Source organism: Artemia franciscana, chromosome 15 (assembly GCF_032884065.1).
Source record: "Artemia franciscana chromosome 15, ASM3288406v1, whole genome shotgun sequence".
Classification (NCBI taxonomy): domain Eukaryota; kingdom Metazoa; phylum Arthropoda; class Branchiopoda; order Anostraca; family Artemiidae; genus Artemia; species Artemia franciscana.
The window spans coordinates 36,979,316-36,995,649 of NC_088877.1; the positions used below are offsets into that span (position 1 = coordinate 36,979,316).

Genomic DNA, 16,334 nt, shown 5'->3' on the forward strand with positions numbered 1-16,334 from the left:
TTCGCATTTAGTTTGATGTGAATCTGCATTAAAAATGCGGTTTCGAAAATGCTTTGCTTTTAAAAACTAGAATCATTACAAGTTTCGAACCTGTGTGACTGTAGAACCCCAATGATTAAGTAGTCTTTCCATCTTTTAATCTTTGTGACTGGAGAACCTTAGGGGAGCATTACCCCCCCCCCCCCTCCTAAGTATACCAATCTCCACTGTAAAATTTTGCGTAAATGTATGCATTTTACACCTACTTTGTACCGGAGTCGTACTAGGATTTTCAACTTATAAAATTTGTAGGTCTGTTGCTCCTCCTGTACGTCTGTAACAGGAATTGTTCAAGAAGGCCTGTAGATCTTCTTGGTAGTGTCAAGGTGTCCATCATTATTTTCATAGCTTCAGATTACCTTTGGTAGGCAACACTCGTCCTTCAAAAAGGGGGAGAGAGTCATCCACTACTCACCAGCCTCCAGCAGCAAGTGGCACTAGAAACTGCTACTAACTGAGCTTCTTTCTCTCACCTTAGATTGGTAGGACGGCCCGTGGGGGAAAAGATGCCACGAGAACGGACACTCAGGGAGGGCCCCGAGAAGGTTTCATCACTACCCACACCAACTGTACAAAATAAGAATATACCTGAGGAGCATAGTACAGCCATGAACTAATAGCTTTTTCGCTATAAAAACTAAACATACTCAAATTACCCTGTGATGCCGTCCGGAAGGAAATTACTGACCTTTAGTGTTTCTTCTGTAGACTAGTGGACAATATATCCACATTTGCAGAAATTAATAAATGAAAACAAATATGTAAAAAACTTGTGTCTCCTTAACACATAACCATTTCGACGCCAAATCGGGACTTGAACTACATACACAGAGACAAAAATAAATAATTTTTTTTTGTTCATTGAGAAAAATATATTACCATAATCGGGTTGGATAAAATGCTTATTGGGTGAAAAAGTTATTAACCAACCTAAATATGAGATCTTAATACATGCTTGATTTCCTTATATGTTTAGCAATTTTGATAGTGAATTTTACACCCCTCCAGTTTTTATATTTGTGTCTTTTTTTTACTTTCTTTTTTTTCAGGCAAGACCGTTGAAAACATGTGAGCTGTCTGATCCACACTTAAGTGGAATGATTGCTGAAAAATTGGCTACAATTCACTCTCTCAATGTACCTCTGATAAAAGAGCCTACATGGCTTTGGGACACCCTTAATAAGTAAGCAACTTTTTTTATACTCATTCTATCCACTTATCCTGATTTTATCCATGTTTTTGGCCTTATCCCTCCCCCTAAACCCTTCTGGACACAGGGAGGGTATTTAAAAAGCTAAACAAAAATTTAAAAATTCGTAATACATTTAATCCAGTCAAAAAAGATAAAAGCAAACAAAGAAAACAAAATAACACAATTAGCTTACCCTTCTTGAAGAGGTTCGTAGTATTTCTGTCAAATCAGGATCAACGACCTTTGAGTTAAATTGAAATTGTATTTATTATATTCAGTTCTTTTAAAGCTGTTTTATTTCCTTTCAGCTTATGAGTTTGAAATGGGTTTTTCTCGAATGTGTTTTATTTTTCGTTGGCTTGCTCTTGGAAATGACCGTGGTAATCCAAAAGGTGGTAAGTTATGCTTCTAGGGAAATTAAAAATTCATGTCCCCCGTTGTTATTCTTAGCACGCTTTGTCGATTCGGCAGTCTGTTTCTCTGTAGCTAATACCCTGAATGTACTTAGAACTGTCAACTTTTTCCACAGTCCTTTATTCCTACTTTTTCCAAAAAATAGTTTAAAAAATTAAACTTTTGAGAAAAAATGGTTTTACTAAATCTTTGATGCTTAAAGCTTTTATAAAAGCTCGGACGATAAAAAGTATGCTGAATTTTACCAATAATATAATGAAATATTAAAAGCAGATAAAACGATTTGCCCAAAATGAAATATTTCCCTTAATTAAAGCTATTATTCAGAAATCTGTGTCTTAAGATTCAAATACGAAGAATGCTTTGAAAAATAAGACTATATAAGTGAGTAATGTGGCTTCAAGATTTTAATCCAAGAATTAGTCCCAAGATTTTGGAATGAGAAGCAGGCAGGAAAACGTATCATTGTAAGAAGCTTACTTGAAGCTGCTTGTCAAATTGTGTAGTAAACGAAACGAGAAGCTGAGAGGGAAAAATCATGCTTTATCATTGTGAGAAACCTTTCTTGAAGTTGCTCAATAGGTTGTGTACTAATTGTTGTGAAAAGCTGAGAAGGAGAAAGAATGATACATTGGGAGAAGCTCACTTGAAGTTGCTTGACGAATTTCGTAGCAAACGAAACGAGAAGCTGAGAGGGAGAAATCATGCTTTATCATTGTGAGAAACCTTTCTTGAAGTTGCTCAATAGGTTGTGTACTAATTGTTGTGAAAAGCTGAGAAGGAGAAAGAATGATACATTGGGAGAAGCTCACTTGAAGTTGCTTGACGAATTTCGTAGCAAACAAAACGAGAAGCTTAGAGAGAGAAATCATGCTTTATCATTGTGAGAAACCTTTCTTGAAGTTGCTCAATAGGTTGTGTACTAATTGTTGTGAAAAGCTGAGAAGGAGAAAGAATGATACATTGGGAGAAGCTGACTTGAAGTTGCTTGACGAATTTCGTAGCAAACAAAACGAGAAGCTGAGAGAGATAAATCATACTTTATCATTAAGAGAAACCTTTCTTGAAGTTGCTCAATAGGTTGTGTACTAATTGTTGTGAAAAGCTGAGAAGGAGAAAGAATGATACATTGGGTGAAGCTCACTTGAAGTTGCTTGACGAATTTCGTAGCAAACAAAACGAGAAGCTGAGAGAGAGAAATCATGCTTTATCATTATGAGAAACCTTTCTTGAAGTTGCTCAATAGGTTGTGTACTAATTGTTGTGAAAAGCTGAGAAGGAGAAAGAATGATACATTGGGAGAAGCTCACTTGAAGTTGTTTTTCGAATTTCGTAGCTAACAAAACGAGAAGCTGAGAGAGAAAGCATGCTTTATCATTGTGAGAAACCTTTCTTGAAGTTGCTCAATAGGTTGTGTACTAATTGTTGTGAAAAGCTGAGAAGGAGAAAGAATGATACTTTGGGAGAAGCTCACTTGAAGTTGCTTGACGAGTTTCTTAGCTAACAAAACGAGAAGCTGAGAGAGAAAGCATACTTTATCATTGTGAGAAACCTTTCTTGAAGTTGCTCAATAGGTTGTGTACTAATTGTTGTGAAAAGCTGAGAAGGAGAAAGAATGATACATTGGGAGAAGCTGACTTGAAGTTGCTTGACGAATTTCGTAGCAAACAAAACGAGAAGCTGAGAGAGATAAATCATACTTTATCATTAAGAGAAACCTTTCTTGAAGTTGCTCAATAGGTTGTGTACTAATTGTTGTGAAAAGCTGAGAAGGAGAAAGAATGATACATTGGGAGAAGCTCACTTGAAGTTGCTTGACGAATTTCGTAGCTAACAAAACGAGAAGCTGAGAGAGAAAGCATGCTTTATCATTGTGAGAAGCCTTTCTTGAAGTTGCTCTATAGGTTGTGTACTAATTGTTGTGAAAAGCTGAAAAGGAGAAAGAATGATACATTGGGAGAAGTTTACTTGAAGTTGCTTGACGAATTTCGTAGCTAACAAAACGAGAAGCTGAGAGAGAAAGCATGCTTTATCATTGTGAGAAACCTTGCTTGAAGTTGCTCAATAGGTTGTGTACTAATTGTTGTGAAAAGCTGAGAAGGAGAAAGAATGATACATTGGGAGAAGCTCACTTGAAGTTGCTTGACGAATTTCATAGCTAACAAAACGAGGAGCTGAGAGAGGAAGCATGCTTTAGCATTGTGAGAAGCTGAGAAGGAGAAAAAGAAAGATTGTGAGAAGCTTTTTGTTGAGAGAAGCTGAGAAGGAGAAAGAATGAAACATTTTGATAAGCGTGCTCGAAATTGGCCACGAAATATTTTAGCAAAGGAAATGAGAAGCTAAGGGGAGAAAGCATAATTTATCATTGTGAGAACCTTTCTTGCAGTTGCTTATTAGATTGTGTACTAAACGTTGTAAGAAGCTGAGATGGAAAAACAAGGATGCATTGTGAGAATTTTACTTGAAATTGCTCATGAAATTTTGTAATGATCATCTTAAGAAACTGAGAAGTAGAAAGAGATATCATCAGTTCAAGAAGCCTACTTGGAGTTGCTCGTGAAATTGTGTAACAAATAAAATGAGAAGCTGAGATGATGAAAGAAATATACATCATGAGGAGCATAGTTGAAGTTGCTCGAAGAATTTTTAGCAAGCAAAATGAGAAGCTAAGAAGGAGAAAGAAAGATATATGATTGTAACAAATTGTACTTGAAGCAGTTCATTGAATGTGTTGTAAACTTTGTGAGAACCTTAAAAGGACCAAGAAAGATACATGATAAACTTACTTGAAGTTGCTCAGAAAATATTGTGGTAAACATAGTGAGGAGCTGAGAAGGAGAAAAAAAAGATTTATTATTTTGAGAAGCTTACTCGAATTTGCTCATGGGATATTTTAGTGATCGCAGGGAGAACCTGAGAAGGAGAAAGAAATGTGTATTATTTTGTGAACGCTGTTTGAAGTTGTTTACTAAATATTGAAGTAAACCCAATGAGAAGCTGTGAAGGAAAAAGAAAGATTTATCGTTTAAGAAGCTTACTTGAAGTTGCTAATGAATTTTTTTTAAGCTTAGAGAGAATCTCAGAAGGAGTGTAGTAAGCTGACAATTCCAGTCAGAATTGAACAATGATAAATGTAACGTAAAAGACGAAAAACGCAAGTTACGAAGTTTTTACCACTTAACTAAGTTAATAAGTTGTGCGATAGCCATAAAAACCAAACTACTATCGAACGCTACCATAGTTATTAGTCACCCTATCGACTCACCACAGTTACCTTTTTACCCCATCTAGAGCAGTAGCCCTCCCGTATTTTCTTACCTCTGAGTGGATCTAATGTGGTCACGGTCCAACGTGGTCACCTCACCACTCCTAGTGGTCATAACCTTTCCACATTACCACAGGATAAAGAAAGATTTATCATTGGTAGAAGCTTACTTGAAATCACTCATGGAGCTTTGTAGCAAATGAATGGGAAGCTGAGAAGGAGAAAGCACGATTTATTTTTGTGAGATATCGCACATGAAGTTTCTCGTGAGATTTTGTATTAAACTTCATGAAAAGCTGAGAAAGAGAGAGAAAGATACATTGTAAGAAGCATGCTTGAAGTTGCTCATGAAATTTTGCATTAATTGCAATGAGAAGGAGAAAGAAAATTGGTCATTTTGAGAAGCTTACTTCAAGTTACTTGCGAAATTTTATGGTAAACGTTGTGAAAACCTTACGAGGAGAAACAAGCACTTGTCATTGTGAGAAGTTTACTTGAACTTAATTGTGGAATTTTGTAGATCTCGTTGTAAGAAGCCCCCCCCCATAAGATCGTGTCTGCTGAATTTCCTTATAAAAGAATCAATGACGGGCTTTCAGGGATGGCCTCCGTGGGAAATCAGTCCAAATCGAAATGCTGAGTCTTACAAAGTTGTTGATTAGGTATTCAGTGCATGACGTTTCCTCTTGTTTTAAATCCAATTGCACTGTCTTTCTGTGTGCCAGTCGTATTGGCTTAAAAAGCAACGGAACAAGTAAGGTAGTGGGCTCCACCCACCGCCTCAGGCGGAGGTGATGGACGTAATTAAAGAAAAGAGTCATTCACGTCACATACAATTCCTTGAAGTTTTAGTTTTAAAGGTAATTAATCAATGCAATTGGCTCAATGCATGGCTTAAACAGAAACATAATCAAAATGAATGGCAGTCGGTTCTTGGATCAAAGAATCATCCCCAGCTTTCAGAAATGAACATCCTAAGGACGATGTCAACTCTCATCATAGCTTTGCACCTCATTTACCTTTAATTTCTGCCTGAATAACTATTAAATATATTTGTTCTAAACCTATGTTGTCTTATAAAAGGTTACAATCAAGAGCACGAGGATTTTAGTTGAACTATAATCAACTTGAAGCGTTTTATTTTCAGTAGTCGCAGCTATTCTGACCGTCTTACCTTCAAGCTCTTAATGACTTTTCCATAACTCCTGTCACTACGTAGAGTCGGTGGGAAGTCACTTCAGGATGGTGGAAGTTTCGCTTATGGATTTATAAATTGTTGACAAATGTGGTATCAGTGCATTTTATACACTAATAACACATATGACTGGTCTGAAGAATTTGGTTTCTGTTTCGCCTTCGCGCTCTCACTGGCTTTTCCACAACTCCTGCCCCTAAGTAGAGTCAGCGCATAGTCACCTAAGGATGCTGAGAGTTTCGCTTATTGATTTTTGAATTTTTGACAAATATGGTATTAGAATATTTGAAGGGACTCTGTATCCCCTCTGAAAAGGACTCTTTTGAAATTTTTGCCCGAGAATCCGACAACTGCCTTGCTGACGAACCAGCAAAGTTTTGATGTTGAATCTTGTCAGAACTATTGTCAATTTCTTTGGTTAAGGGTCTGAACGCACTCCAAGTGTCAACCGCGTTAAAAATTCAAGGCTTATGAGGCTTATTTTCCCTGTGAAGCGTTCAACTTCGTGACCAGCCTACAGCTTTAACTGGTACCGAAAGGACAGTGTACTGATAATTGGAATAATTAGGTTCAGTTGTATCCATTCTTCCAGCTGCAATTACGATGTTACTTAGAATTTGTCTTAGAAAAATTTGCTTAAAAATGAAAAAAGAAAATGTAATTTCTTTTATATGCTCAACGTATTTTTTAATCTAAGAAAATTGAATCAAATTTCAAAATTTAAATGTATATATGTAGATTGATAAGGCTGAGTGCTATCAAATTGTCGTATTTCGTTGAAACACGACTGTATCCAGGATTTTTGTTCGATTGATGGGGGTTACAAATAAAACTTTGAAAGACACTTAAAAAGTGTACTTTTATGAATTTTTATTGCCTTTTTATGAGCTGGACAAACATTCCTGGGGGTGGGGGTTGAACCCCCTATCTCTCCCCTGAATACGACTTTGCGTTGAACCATCAATTCCTCAGGACTGCAGAAAAGACGTTCGAAACTTGCAGTGGGAATATCAACCTTAATGAAGTTTGATAAGTGCTCATGTAATGTGCGTGTATATGTATGTTTAATGTGCATATACATGTGCACATATTTAAATGAGATGTCTACAAATATTAGCTTTATCAAAATTAGATCCGGTGTTACGTGCCAAAAAAAGACTGACACTTGTGACTTCTTTTCTGAGCGATTGGCAAAAAATGTCGTGCGGTATTTGGTCAAAGGTCTTCTTTGAAACTTATGCAATATATTGCTTTTCAATTGTATTTAAATCGACTGTCTTTTAGACGTCAGTTTTGCAAGTTCTATCACTAATCTAATATTTGTGGAAATAAATTTTATTAATGTATATTTTAGATAATGAGTTTGAAATAGAAATCTATCAGCTGTGTTAATTCAAATGAAGATTTTTTTTGGTGCAGGTATGTTATACAGGAGAACGGGAAAAAATGTATTCAGTTTTACTGCTATGAATCAAGGGATTACCCACTAACTACTACTGAAGCTGAGGTGAAACTTTCAGTGAATGTTTTGGGGGATCTTGAACTAAATCAAACTATAATATTTGAATATAGGTTGTCAGAACGGTACATCAGCACTATCTTACGAACTGCGTGGAGTATTATTGTTGAAACTTTCAGGTTATGCTGGGGAGATTTTTATCTAACAAAAATAGAACAATGTGGGTAATTCCTTTTGTGGGTAATTCGTATCCGTCCTCTCTGCAATCTATTGGACTTCTCGGGGCGCTGCTTTTTCCGCCACATGTAAGATAGGTAATTTTCTAAAAGTCGTATAGGCCAAATTCGCTTTTTATATCAAGTAAATAAAAAATGGAAACGATAAAAATAACAAACATACCTTCAAAACCCTACTGCGCTTGTTTCTTCCGTGTGGCTCACCACCAACCATGGTGCTTGCCATATGGAGTTCACGATAATAAGTTGTTAGTGCAAACAACATTATTTTGACGTGAAATATGTGGTAAAAATAAATTTATTACATAAAGCTAGATTTTCAAAAAATGTCTGTGAGGGAAAGGAGGGCTATTAAACATTGTCTAGGAAACGATACTTCCAAGTATCTGGAGAACCAAATAAGATAAACGAAAAGATTGAACCAATCGATGGTGTATGCTCAGTTTGAGAATTTAGGTATATATCTCCGTTTGACAAAAACGTACGTGCCCAAAACGGTGGAGAGTGGACAACCCCTTCTAATCTTTAAGCGAACAATAAAATCGAAATAGATAAAATATGAGTACAGTGGCTTAAAACCGCATTATAATGATTATTAACATGTGTAATTTTAATGAGTAACGGATAAAATAAGAAAAAGTGTTAATGCTTTAATGCTTAGTAATTCTCATTAGATAAGTTATTTGCCTCCATTTTTCCCAATTTGATGATCATTGTGTTGATGTACCAAAGATGCTAGTTAACCATATTCACAAAAATCCAGAAGTTAAAGTCGATATCATCTGGAACAAAAAATTCAAATTTTTCGTCGAAGCTGGAACTAAACATGACGAAAGAAATGAAATGGGCTTATGTCCAAGATAGTTGAATTACAAGCCCAGCCACGTATGAAATGATTCCTGCTCCTGCTGTGTGGGAGCGGTTTTGCGTCAGAATAGAACTGAAGCTATCACAGTGGCCAGATAGAAGACATTTCCACCATTCTGGCGCTTTTTCGAGAGGGGTTGCTGATTTGATTTTTCAAATTGGTGCATTTTTTCCGGGGAGGGGGTCGTTCTCCCCCAAGAAAATATCTGCGCATTGTTCTAAAAAAAAATGGGGCTCTCGGCGCATTTTGGCTTTTATTGCAGCGCAAAATGAAACAAGACATATGCTAATACTGGAATCTACATGAACCTTGGGAAACTGGCAAGTGCAGTTTCTTTTGCGTCGTAGATTGTTTTCAAGTGCTTAGTTGTGGTATTTTCAAATTTTGAAAATCCCTTTATACACTTGTATTATTTTGTGTAAACAATTCTTGGAGATTTTGTGCGCATTATTTAAGACAGAATCTGCGGTCGTAGAGCGAGTTCTAATTGCGCATTTTGTGTCATGGAAATAATTGGCTCATTGTTTAGCATCCTATCATATTTTTGGCTCAGTCTAATAATGTTTGACTTAATTTACGCATAATTTAAAAGCACCCAAAATGGTCTGAAAAAAAATTGTTCAAAAAATGTTGAAAAATGTACTACTTATTTCGGGGAAGAGGAAACCGTTATTGGAACTGAAGTGCCGTTTACTTTTGAAATACGCCCGGTGATGAAGTAACCTGGTGCGGCTGAGTCTGGCGTAGTGGAAAAGAGACCCTTGGCGGTTCAAACCTGGCGGTGGAGATTGGTATTAGATTTGTTAGACCTTTAGAATGTTTTATGAAAGCTTGATACTTTCATATCATTTCATTTGTATTTTAGTTCTTCAAATACCTCGGCTGGTACTATAGCTCTATTTTAAGAAGAGTACATATATGATTTTATCTTTTATCAAATAATTTTAGGTGTCAAGCGAATATGAGCATTAAACTAATGTTCAAACAGACTCAAATCCTAACCTGTCAGTTTTAATGGTGGTTTTTGCCGAAAATACTTGTACTTTGTTCTATTTTGGCGGTTGTTTATATTCTTTTTCTTCCATTTGTACTTGCACAAAATTACAACTTCAATCATATTTACACTACAATAACTATGTTGAATGTTTATTATTTGAACAAAGGACACCGTTACAAAATTTCGACTTCAGGCTGGCGCTACTGACTTCTGACTTTGGTATTGATCAATGTTGTAATATGTGATTTGTTAATGTGTGACTACTACTAGTACTGCTAACAGCTTGTCGCATCATGGAACTTCCTGAGCCCAGCAAAGCTGTGCAAGCTCCTCCTTTCCCCAATCTGTGAAGATCTTTACTCTTTACTCCCTCCAATAAAGTTACTACTTTCCTCAAATCCTATCCTATGACCTCATATCTTTTCCTCCCATTCGGGAACATCCTGATTTTCGTTTGTTCATTGGTGGATTTCCAAAAAGCACGATTTTGCTGCCCCGCATTTACTACTACTACTGCTACTTCCGACTCACTGCAGGACGAACACGCGTGGCGCTAACATTCAAAGCCTTTCTCTACACACTCTCAGGGAGTTTCAATTCCCTTTAAATATTTTCGAACGAGCTGTTCCTGCCCCAATTGGGGGCGACCTTTTCGTTTATACCCTAGAAAAGGGGCTGGAAAAGAAATTTTTTTGGCAATATGTCATCCTCCTTCCGCAAAACATGTACTAGCCATCTCAATTTCTCTTTGGTTATACCCCTAGAAAGCGGGGTAACTTAAGACAGCATAAAGGAATAACGTCATCAACGCCTTAGCACTCCTCGAACAGTTTTGTTCTGGCAATGCGGGTAGACTATAAACATGGGGCAAAAAGGTAACAAGACAGCAAAAATGGGCAAAAAATAAGAAGGGTAAGAAAATCAAACCCCTTTCCCCAAAGGCAAGTTGATGTACTTTGTTACTTATTTGTGATTACAAACATTAATAATTTCTCATGTTTAGATCTTTTTCTTTGGTATAACTTAAGTCCAAATCTTGATTGTATGTCAATATCTGATGAAAAAAAATCCCAGCTCAGCACTGGATATCATTCTATGATTTGGAATTATATATGATATGGGATTACTAGGATATGGCAAATTTTCTCGAATTTCTAATCAGTTCTTATTCAGAGTATCAAATAAATTGGATTTTTCATCATCCTCCCCCCCCCTAAGAATTGTTTATTGAGTCTCCGAAAAAATTCCTGCATACGTAACTGTTCCATAGATGAGGTTATACATATATATCTATCTATCTATATATTTAAAAATAAGTTGTCTGTGTGTGGATCTGTGGATCAGGTGACGTCATGTTTGTTCGCATATGACGTCTGAATTATTTCACACTAATACAAAAGAAGAAAAAAACTAAAAAAGGTAAAAACTACAAAAAAAAACTAAAAAGAAAAAAAAACTAAAAAAGCTAAAAAACTAAAAAAACTAAAAAAAGGTAAAAATCTAATAACTAAAAAAAAACTGAAAAAAATAAAAAAAGGCAAAAACTACAAAAAAAATAAAAACTAATAAAAAAACTAAAAAAACTAAAAAAAACTAAAAACTAAAAAAGAAAAAAACTAAAAAAAAGGAAAAAACTGAAAAATAAAAGAGAAAAAGAAAACTAAAAAAATATGAATAAATATATATAAAAATAAGTTGTTTGTGGGTTATGTCTGTCTGTCTGTCTGTCGAGTGACGTCGTGTTTGTCCGCATATGACGTCTGAATTATTTCACACTAATACAAAAGAAGAAAAAAAACTAAAAAAGGTAAAAACTACAAAAAAAACTAAAAAGAAAAAAAAACTAAAAAACTAAAAAAAACTAAAAAAGGTAAAAAAGCTAAAAACTAAAAAAACTGAAAAAACTTAAAAAAGGCAAAAACTAAAAAAAAACTAAAAACTAATAAAAAAACTAAAAAAGCTATAAAACTAAAAAAACTAAAAAAACTAAAAAAAGGTAAAAAACAAAAAAAAACTAAAAACTAAAAAAGAAAAAACTAAAAAAAAGGAAAAAACTGAAAAATAGGAGAAAAAGAAAACTAAAAAAATATTAATAAATATAAAAAATATAAATATAATATAAATTAGCAATCAACAAAGCACCGAGACACAAATGACGACCGGGACACAGGGAGTATAAATGACGACCAGGACATAAGTAAAAAAAAAAAAAACTAAAAAAACTAAAAAAATGGTAAAAACTACAAAAAAACTAAAAACTAATAAAAAAACTAAAAAATCTAAATAAACTAAAAAAGAAAAAAAAGAAAAAAGGAAAAAAATAAAGGAGAAATACAAAACTAAAAAACGAATGTATATACAGACCGGGACACCGGGATACAAATGACGACCGGGACACAGGGAATATAAATGACGACCGAGACACAGGGACACAACTACAATGGGGACGCCGGGGGGCACAGGGGGATATAAATGACGACCGGGACACCGGGACACAAGGAATATAAATGACGCCCGGGACACTCAAAGAGAAATCACAGACTGGAACACCGGGACACAAATGACGACCGGGACACAGGGACATAACTACAAAGGGGACGCCGGGGTGCACAGGGGGATATATAAATGACGATGGCGACTCAGAGAATGGTCGATTAGCAATCACCATCAACAAAGCTCAAGGGCAATCATTAGAATCATGAGGTATAGATCTGAATACGGATTGTTTTCCCATGGACCATTATATGTTGCATGTTCAAGAGTCGGTAAACCTGACAATCTATTTATATGCACAGACAATGGGACAGCAAAGAATGTTGTATATTCGCAAGTTTTACGTAGTTAAAAACATATATATATATATATATATATATATATATATATATATATATATATATATATATATATATATATATATATATATATATATATATATATATATATATATATATATATATATATATATATATATATATAAATATATATATATATATATATATATATATATATATATATATATATATATATATATCTATATTCACAGGTGGGACATAGGGACACAACTACAATGGCGCGTAACTAATATGGCGCGTAACGACTTACGCGCGCGGGGGAGCTTGGGGGGCGCGAAGCGCCCCCACCAACTAGGTGTTGGGGTGGCACGAAGCACCACCCCAACAGCTAGTATATATATAAAAATAAGTTGTGTGTGTGTGTGTGTGTCGAGTGACGTCATTATAAGGATTGAGCTGTATGCGTCATGAAGTTGTTTGTCGACTGACGTCATGTTTGTCAACTGATGAAATTACATACCGGGACACAAATGACGACCGGGACACAGGGAATATAAGACCGGGATACAGGGACACAACTACAACGGGGACGCCGGGGGCACAGGCGGGATATATAAATGACGACCGGGACACAGGGATTGTTCGAATAGAAATTACAGACCGGGACACCGGGACACAAATGACGACCGGGACACAGGGAATATAAATGACGACTGGGACACTCAAAGAGAAATTACAAACTGGGACACCGGGACACAAATGACGACCGGGACACAGGGAATATAAATGACGACCGAGACACAGGGACACATCATTAGAATAATGAGGCGTAGATCCCATTGTTTTTCCCATGGGCAATTATATGTTGCATGTTCAAGAGTCAGTAAACCTGACAATCTATTTATATGCACAGACAATGGGACAGCGAAGAATGTTGTATATTCGCATGTTTTAGGTAGTTAAAAACATATATATATATATATATATATATATATATATATATATATATATATATATATATATATATATATATATATATATATATATATATATATATATATATATATATATATATATATATATATCAATTCACAGGTGGGACACAGGGACACAACTACAATGGCACGTAACGACTTACCCGCGCGGGGGGGCTTTGGGGGTTGCGAAGCGCCCCACCAACTAGGTGTTGGGGTGGCGTGAAGCGCCACCCCAACAGCTAGTATATATATATATATATATATATATATATATATATATATATATATATATATATATATATATATATATATATATATATATACATATATAGGCTTCACGACACCGTCACAAGTGATGATATGCCACTAGTACTGGTATTGGCCTGGTTAATTACTTTTAATGTGTTTTATTAAGCTTTCTCTTGAACTTCTCAAGAGAAGGATTTTCTGTGATTACACCTTTTGGGTGGTCTGCATCTACCCATCAGAAAGACATATCATAGCACCCTAAGACGCTCTTTTTGTAATCTTAAGTGTAATAAATTTTACCTTAAAATGTATAGGATTGGGTTTTTTACTGAAAACATTATAGTGATTATTTTTTTTTAGATGGATATCAAATTTAGATGCTGTTTTGGTGACAGGACTCAAGAATCCAGACTCCATTTACTATGCTGAAAAAATTGAATCATTCAATTTGAAAGAGGAGTTATCTTGGCTTAAGTGAGTAAAAATTTGTTTTCTTTTTCTATTTTTTCCTCTTAACGCGTAATATTGTCATATAATTTGTGCGTTTTTCTATATTTCTCGAGATGTTCATATTAAATAATTTTAGTTAAATAAAAAAAGTTAAAAAGTTAAATAAAAAAAATGAATATATATATATATTTTTCATGTAACTTCCCTGTTTTTGTAAACCAGTCTCATTATTCCTTAAGTGTATGGGTGGAAGAGGAGCCAAATAATCTCAACTCCGTAGAACTTTATTGGTTTTGCTATTTATTATTATTGCGTGGAATTTTAAGCCACTAAGTAAATAAGAAATAGTTAAATTTCACCTGATTTTCTGCTGGGTGAAATTTTAAGCCCGTAAAAGAAAGGAAATGTTTTGAGTCACAAGACTTTTTACTAGTAGCCCCTCTGTTTCTCTGTGGTCACACTGTCCGCTTACGCCAGGAAGTCAATTCTTCATATATTAATTTTGATATGAGGCTTTGTATGGCTTTGTAAATGATGAAATTGATCCCGAAAAAACTTTAGCTTTTTATGCAACATAATCAGTTGAGTGGTTGGCGCGCTGGATTTGCAATCCTTTGTCCAAAGAGTAGGGGTTCAATTCCTGGTTTGGCCGGTTATTTTGTTTTGGGACTCTGTAAGCTCACCCAGAGTCGACTCAGCTCTAAATCGGTGCCTGGAGAAATCTTGGGAAGGTGAGCAGGAAGGATGTGCAAAAGCACCGGATGGCTGGCCCCAATCCTCCATTGCACTTCCTTGTTGAAGGGCCTTGAAACGGACATCAGCACCGACGGTTTAAAGTTTATGGATCTTTTGTCGTATCCTTTACTTTTTTTAATCAGTTGAAGCTTATGAAATCTGTAAAAAAAAGATCGATATGAGATCTCTATGAATCATGAATTATATTTCCTTCTTTTTTTATTGATCTCAGTTAATGCATTATAGCTATTCAACTCAATTGTTGTTTTTTTGGTGGGGGGGGGGAATTTTTATGGGTGTGTACTTTGGTTAGCCCGAAAGTTCTAAACTTTTAATATGATAGGATGAAATAGAAAGGCATTCCGCAAAAAAAAAAAAAATTATCGTATTATTGATTCTCACGGTACAATTTTAATAGGATTAAATGCTTTTGCTGTAAATATTTTTTAAGATGTGAGTTCCACCAGGTCGAAACTAAGAGAATCAAGGGCTATTATTTGACAATTTCGACATTTACCGGTTAATGTCGAAATTACTTTTCTTTTTTCCTTGGATTTAGTCAGATTTGTCATTCAGCTTTCTCAGTTTTATCCGAGGTTTAATGGTGACAGGTTTGGTTAGGTTTTTAAACCATTTCTCTGATTTATAACCTAATTATAACTTTTACCATCAAATCTTTTATAAGACTGACAGAGGTGACTGGCAAAGCTGATTGAATACAAGCAGCGAAAAAGGAATTTCGGACAGCGTTGCATGTTCACATTTACAGATATCAGCCTATCATTGCAACTTGTACAGGGTGTCTAGAAAGTCCGGATACATACAAATTTGGATTTTTTGAAATTATGAATTTATGTCTTTGAGGATGACAACCCCCAAGAGCTCTTGGGGCAAGGGCTGTAAATTATGCCCTGGATGTATATAAGGTATTAATAGAAAGGGTGATCATATAAACTTTGTTGGGGGTTCATTGGATTGGTAATCAGAAGTTCTTGTGATGATTTTAAGATTCACAGTGATTGGAGGTTGGATCATTGCAACATGTACAGGGTGTCCACAAAGTCTGGATACATACCAATTTGGATTTTTTATTTGACGTTTTTGTATATAGGAGCTTGGAACTTCTTCAGTAGGGATCTCTGTTACGTTGATTGTGATGGCGTGATTTTCATTAAGATTCCTTGGATTTTAGGGGAGTGTTTCCCCGGTTTTTAGAGTTTCGGTTAATTTTTACAATTCTTATGTTTCCAGACTTTGTGAACACCATGTATATATAACATACTCCTTGCATACAATAACAGCTCATTGCACTGAATCTATCTGAGGCCACAGTACTTCAAAACTGTTCAAGTGTTTTTGAGGTTGAATTTATTTTGAGGTTGGCAACTGCTTGGGTGCTGAGCGTATGTTTGAAGTGTATTTCCTATTGTGTCCACATGAGCAATAAAACATGAGCAGTATAGGAA

The 16,334-nt window shown here is 35.4% G+C and overlaps 1 protein-coding gene across 3 annotated transcripts in view; it reads left to right on the top strand.

Moving 5' to 3' along the window:
- Positions 1–16,334, top strand: part of LOC136036428 (choline/ethanolamine kinase-like) — a 69,610-nt gene that overhangs the window by 34,927 nt on the left and 18,349 nt on the right. For all 3 annotated transcript variants that reach the window (XM_065718660.1, XM_065718659.1, XM_065718658.1), the window contains exons 4-5: positions 1,089–1,222; positions 14,044–14,157. In XM_065718660.1, coding sequence (XP_065574732.1) covers positions 1,089–1,222; positions 14,044–14,157 — 248 coding nt within the window. The remainder of the gene's footprint in view (positions 1–1,088; positions 1,223–14,043; positions 14,158–16,334) is intronic.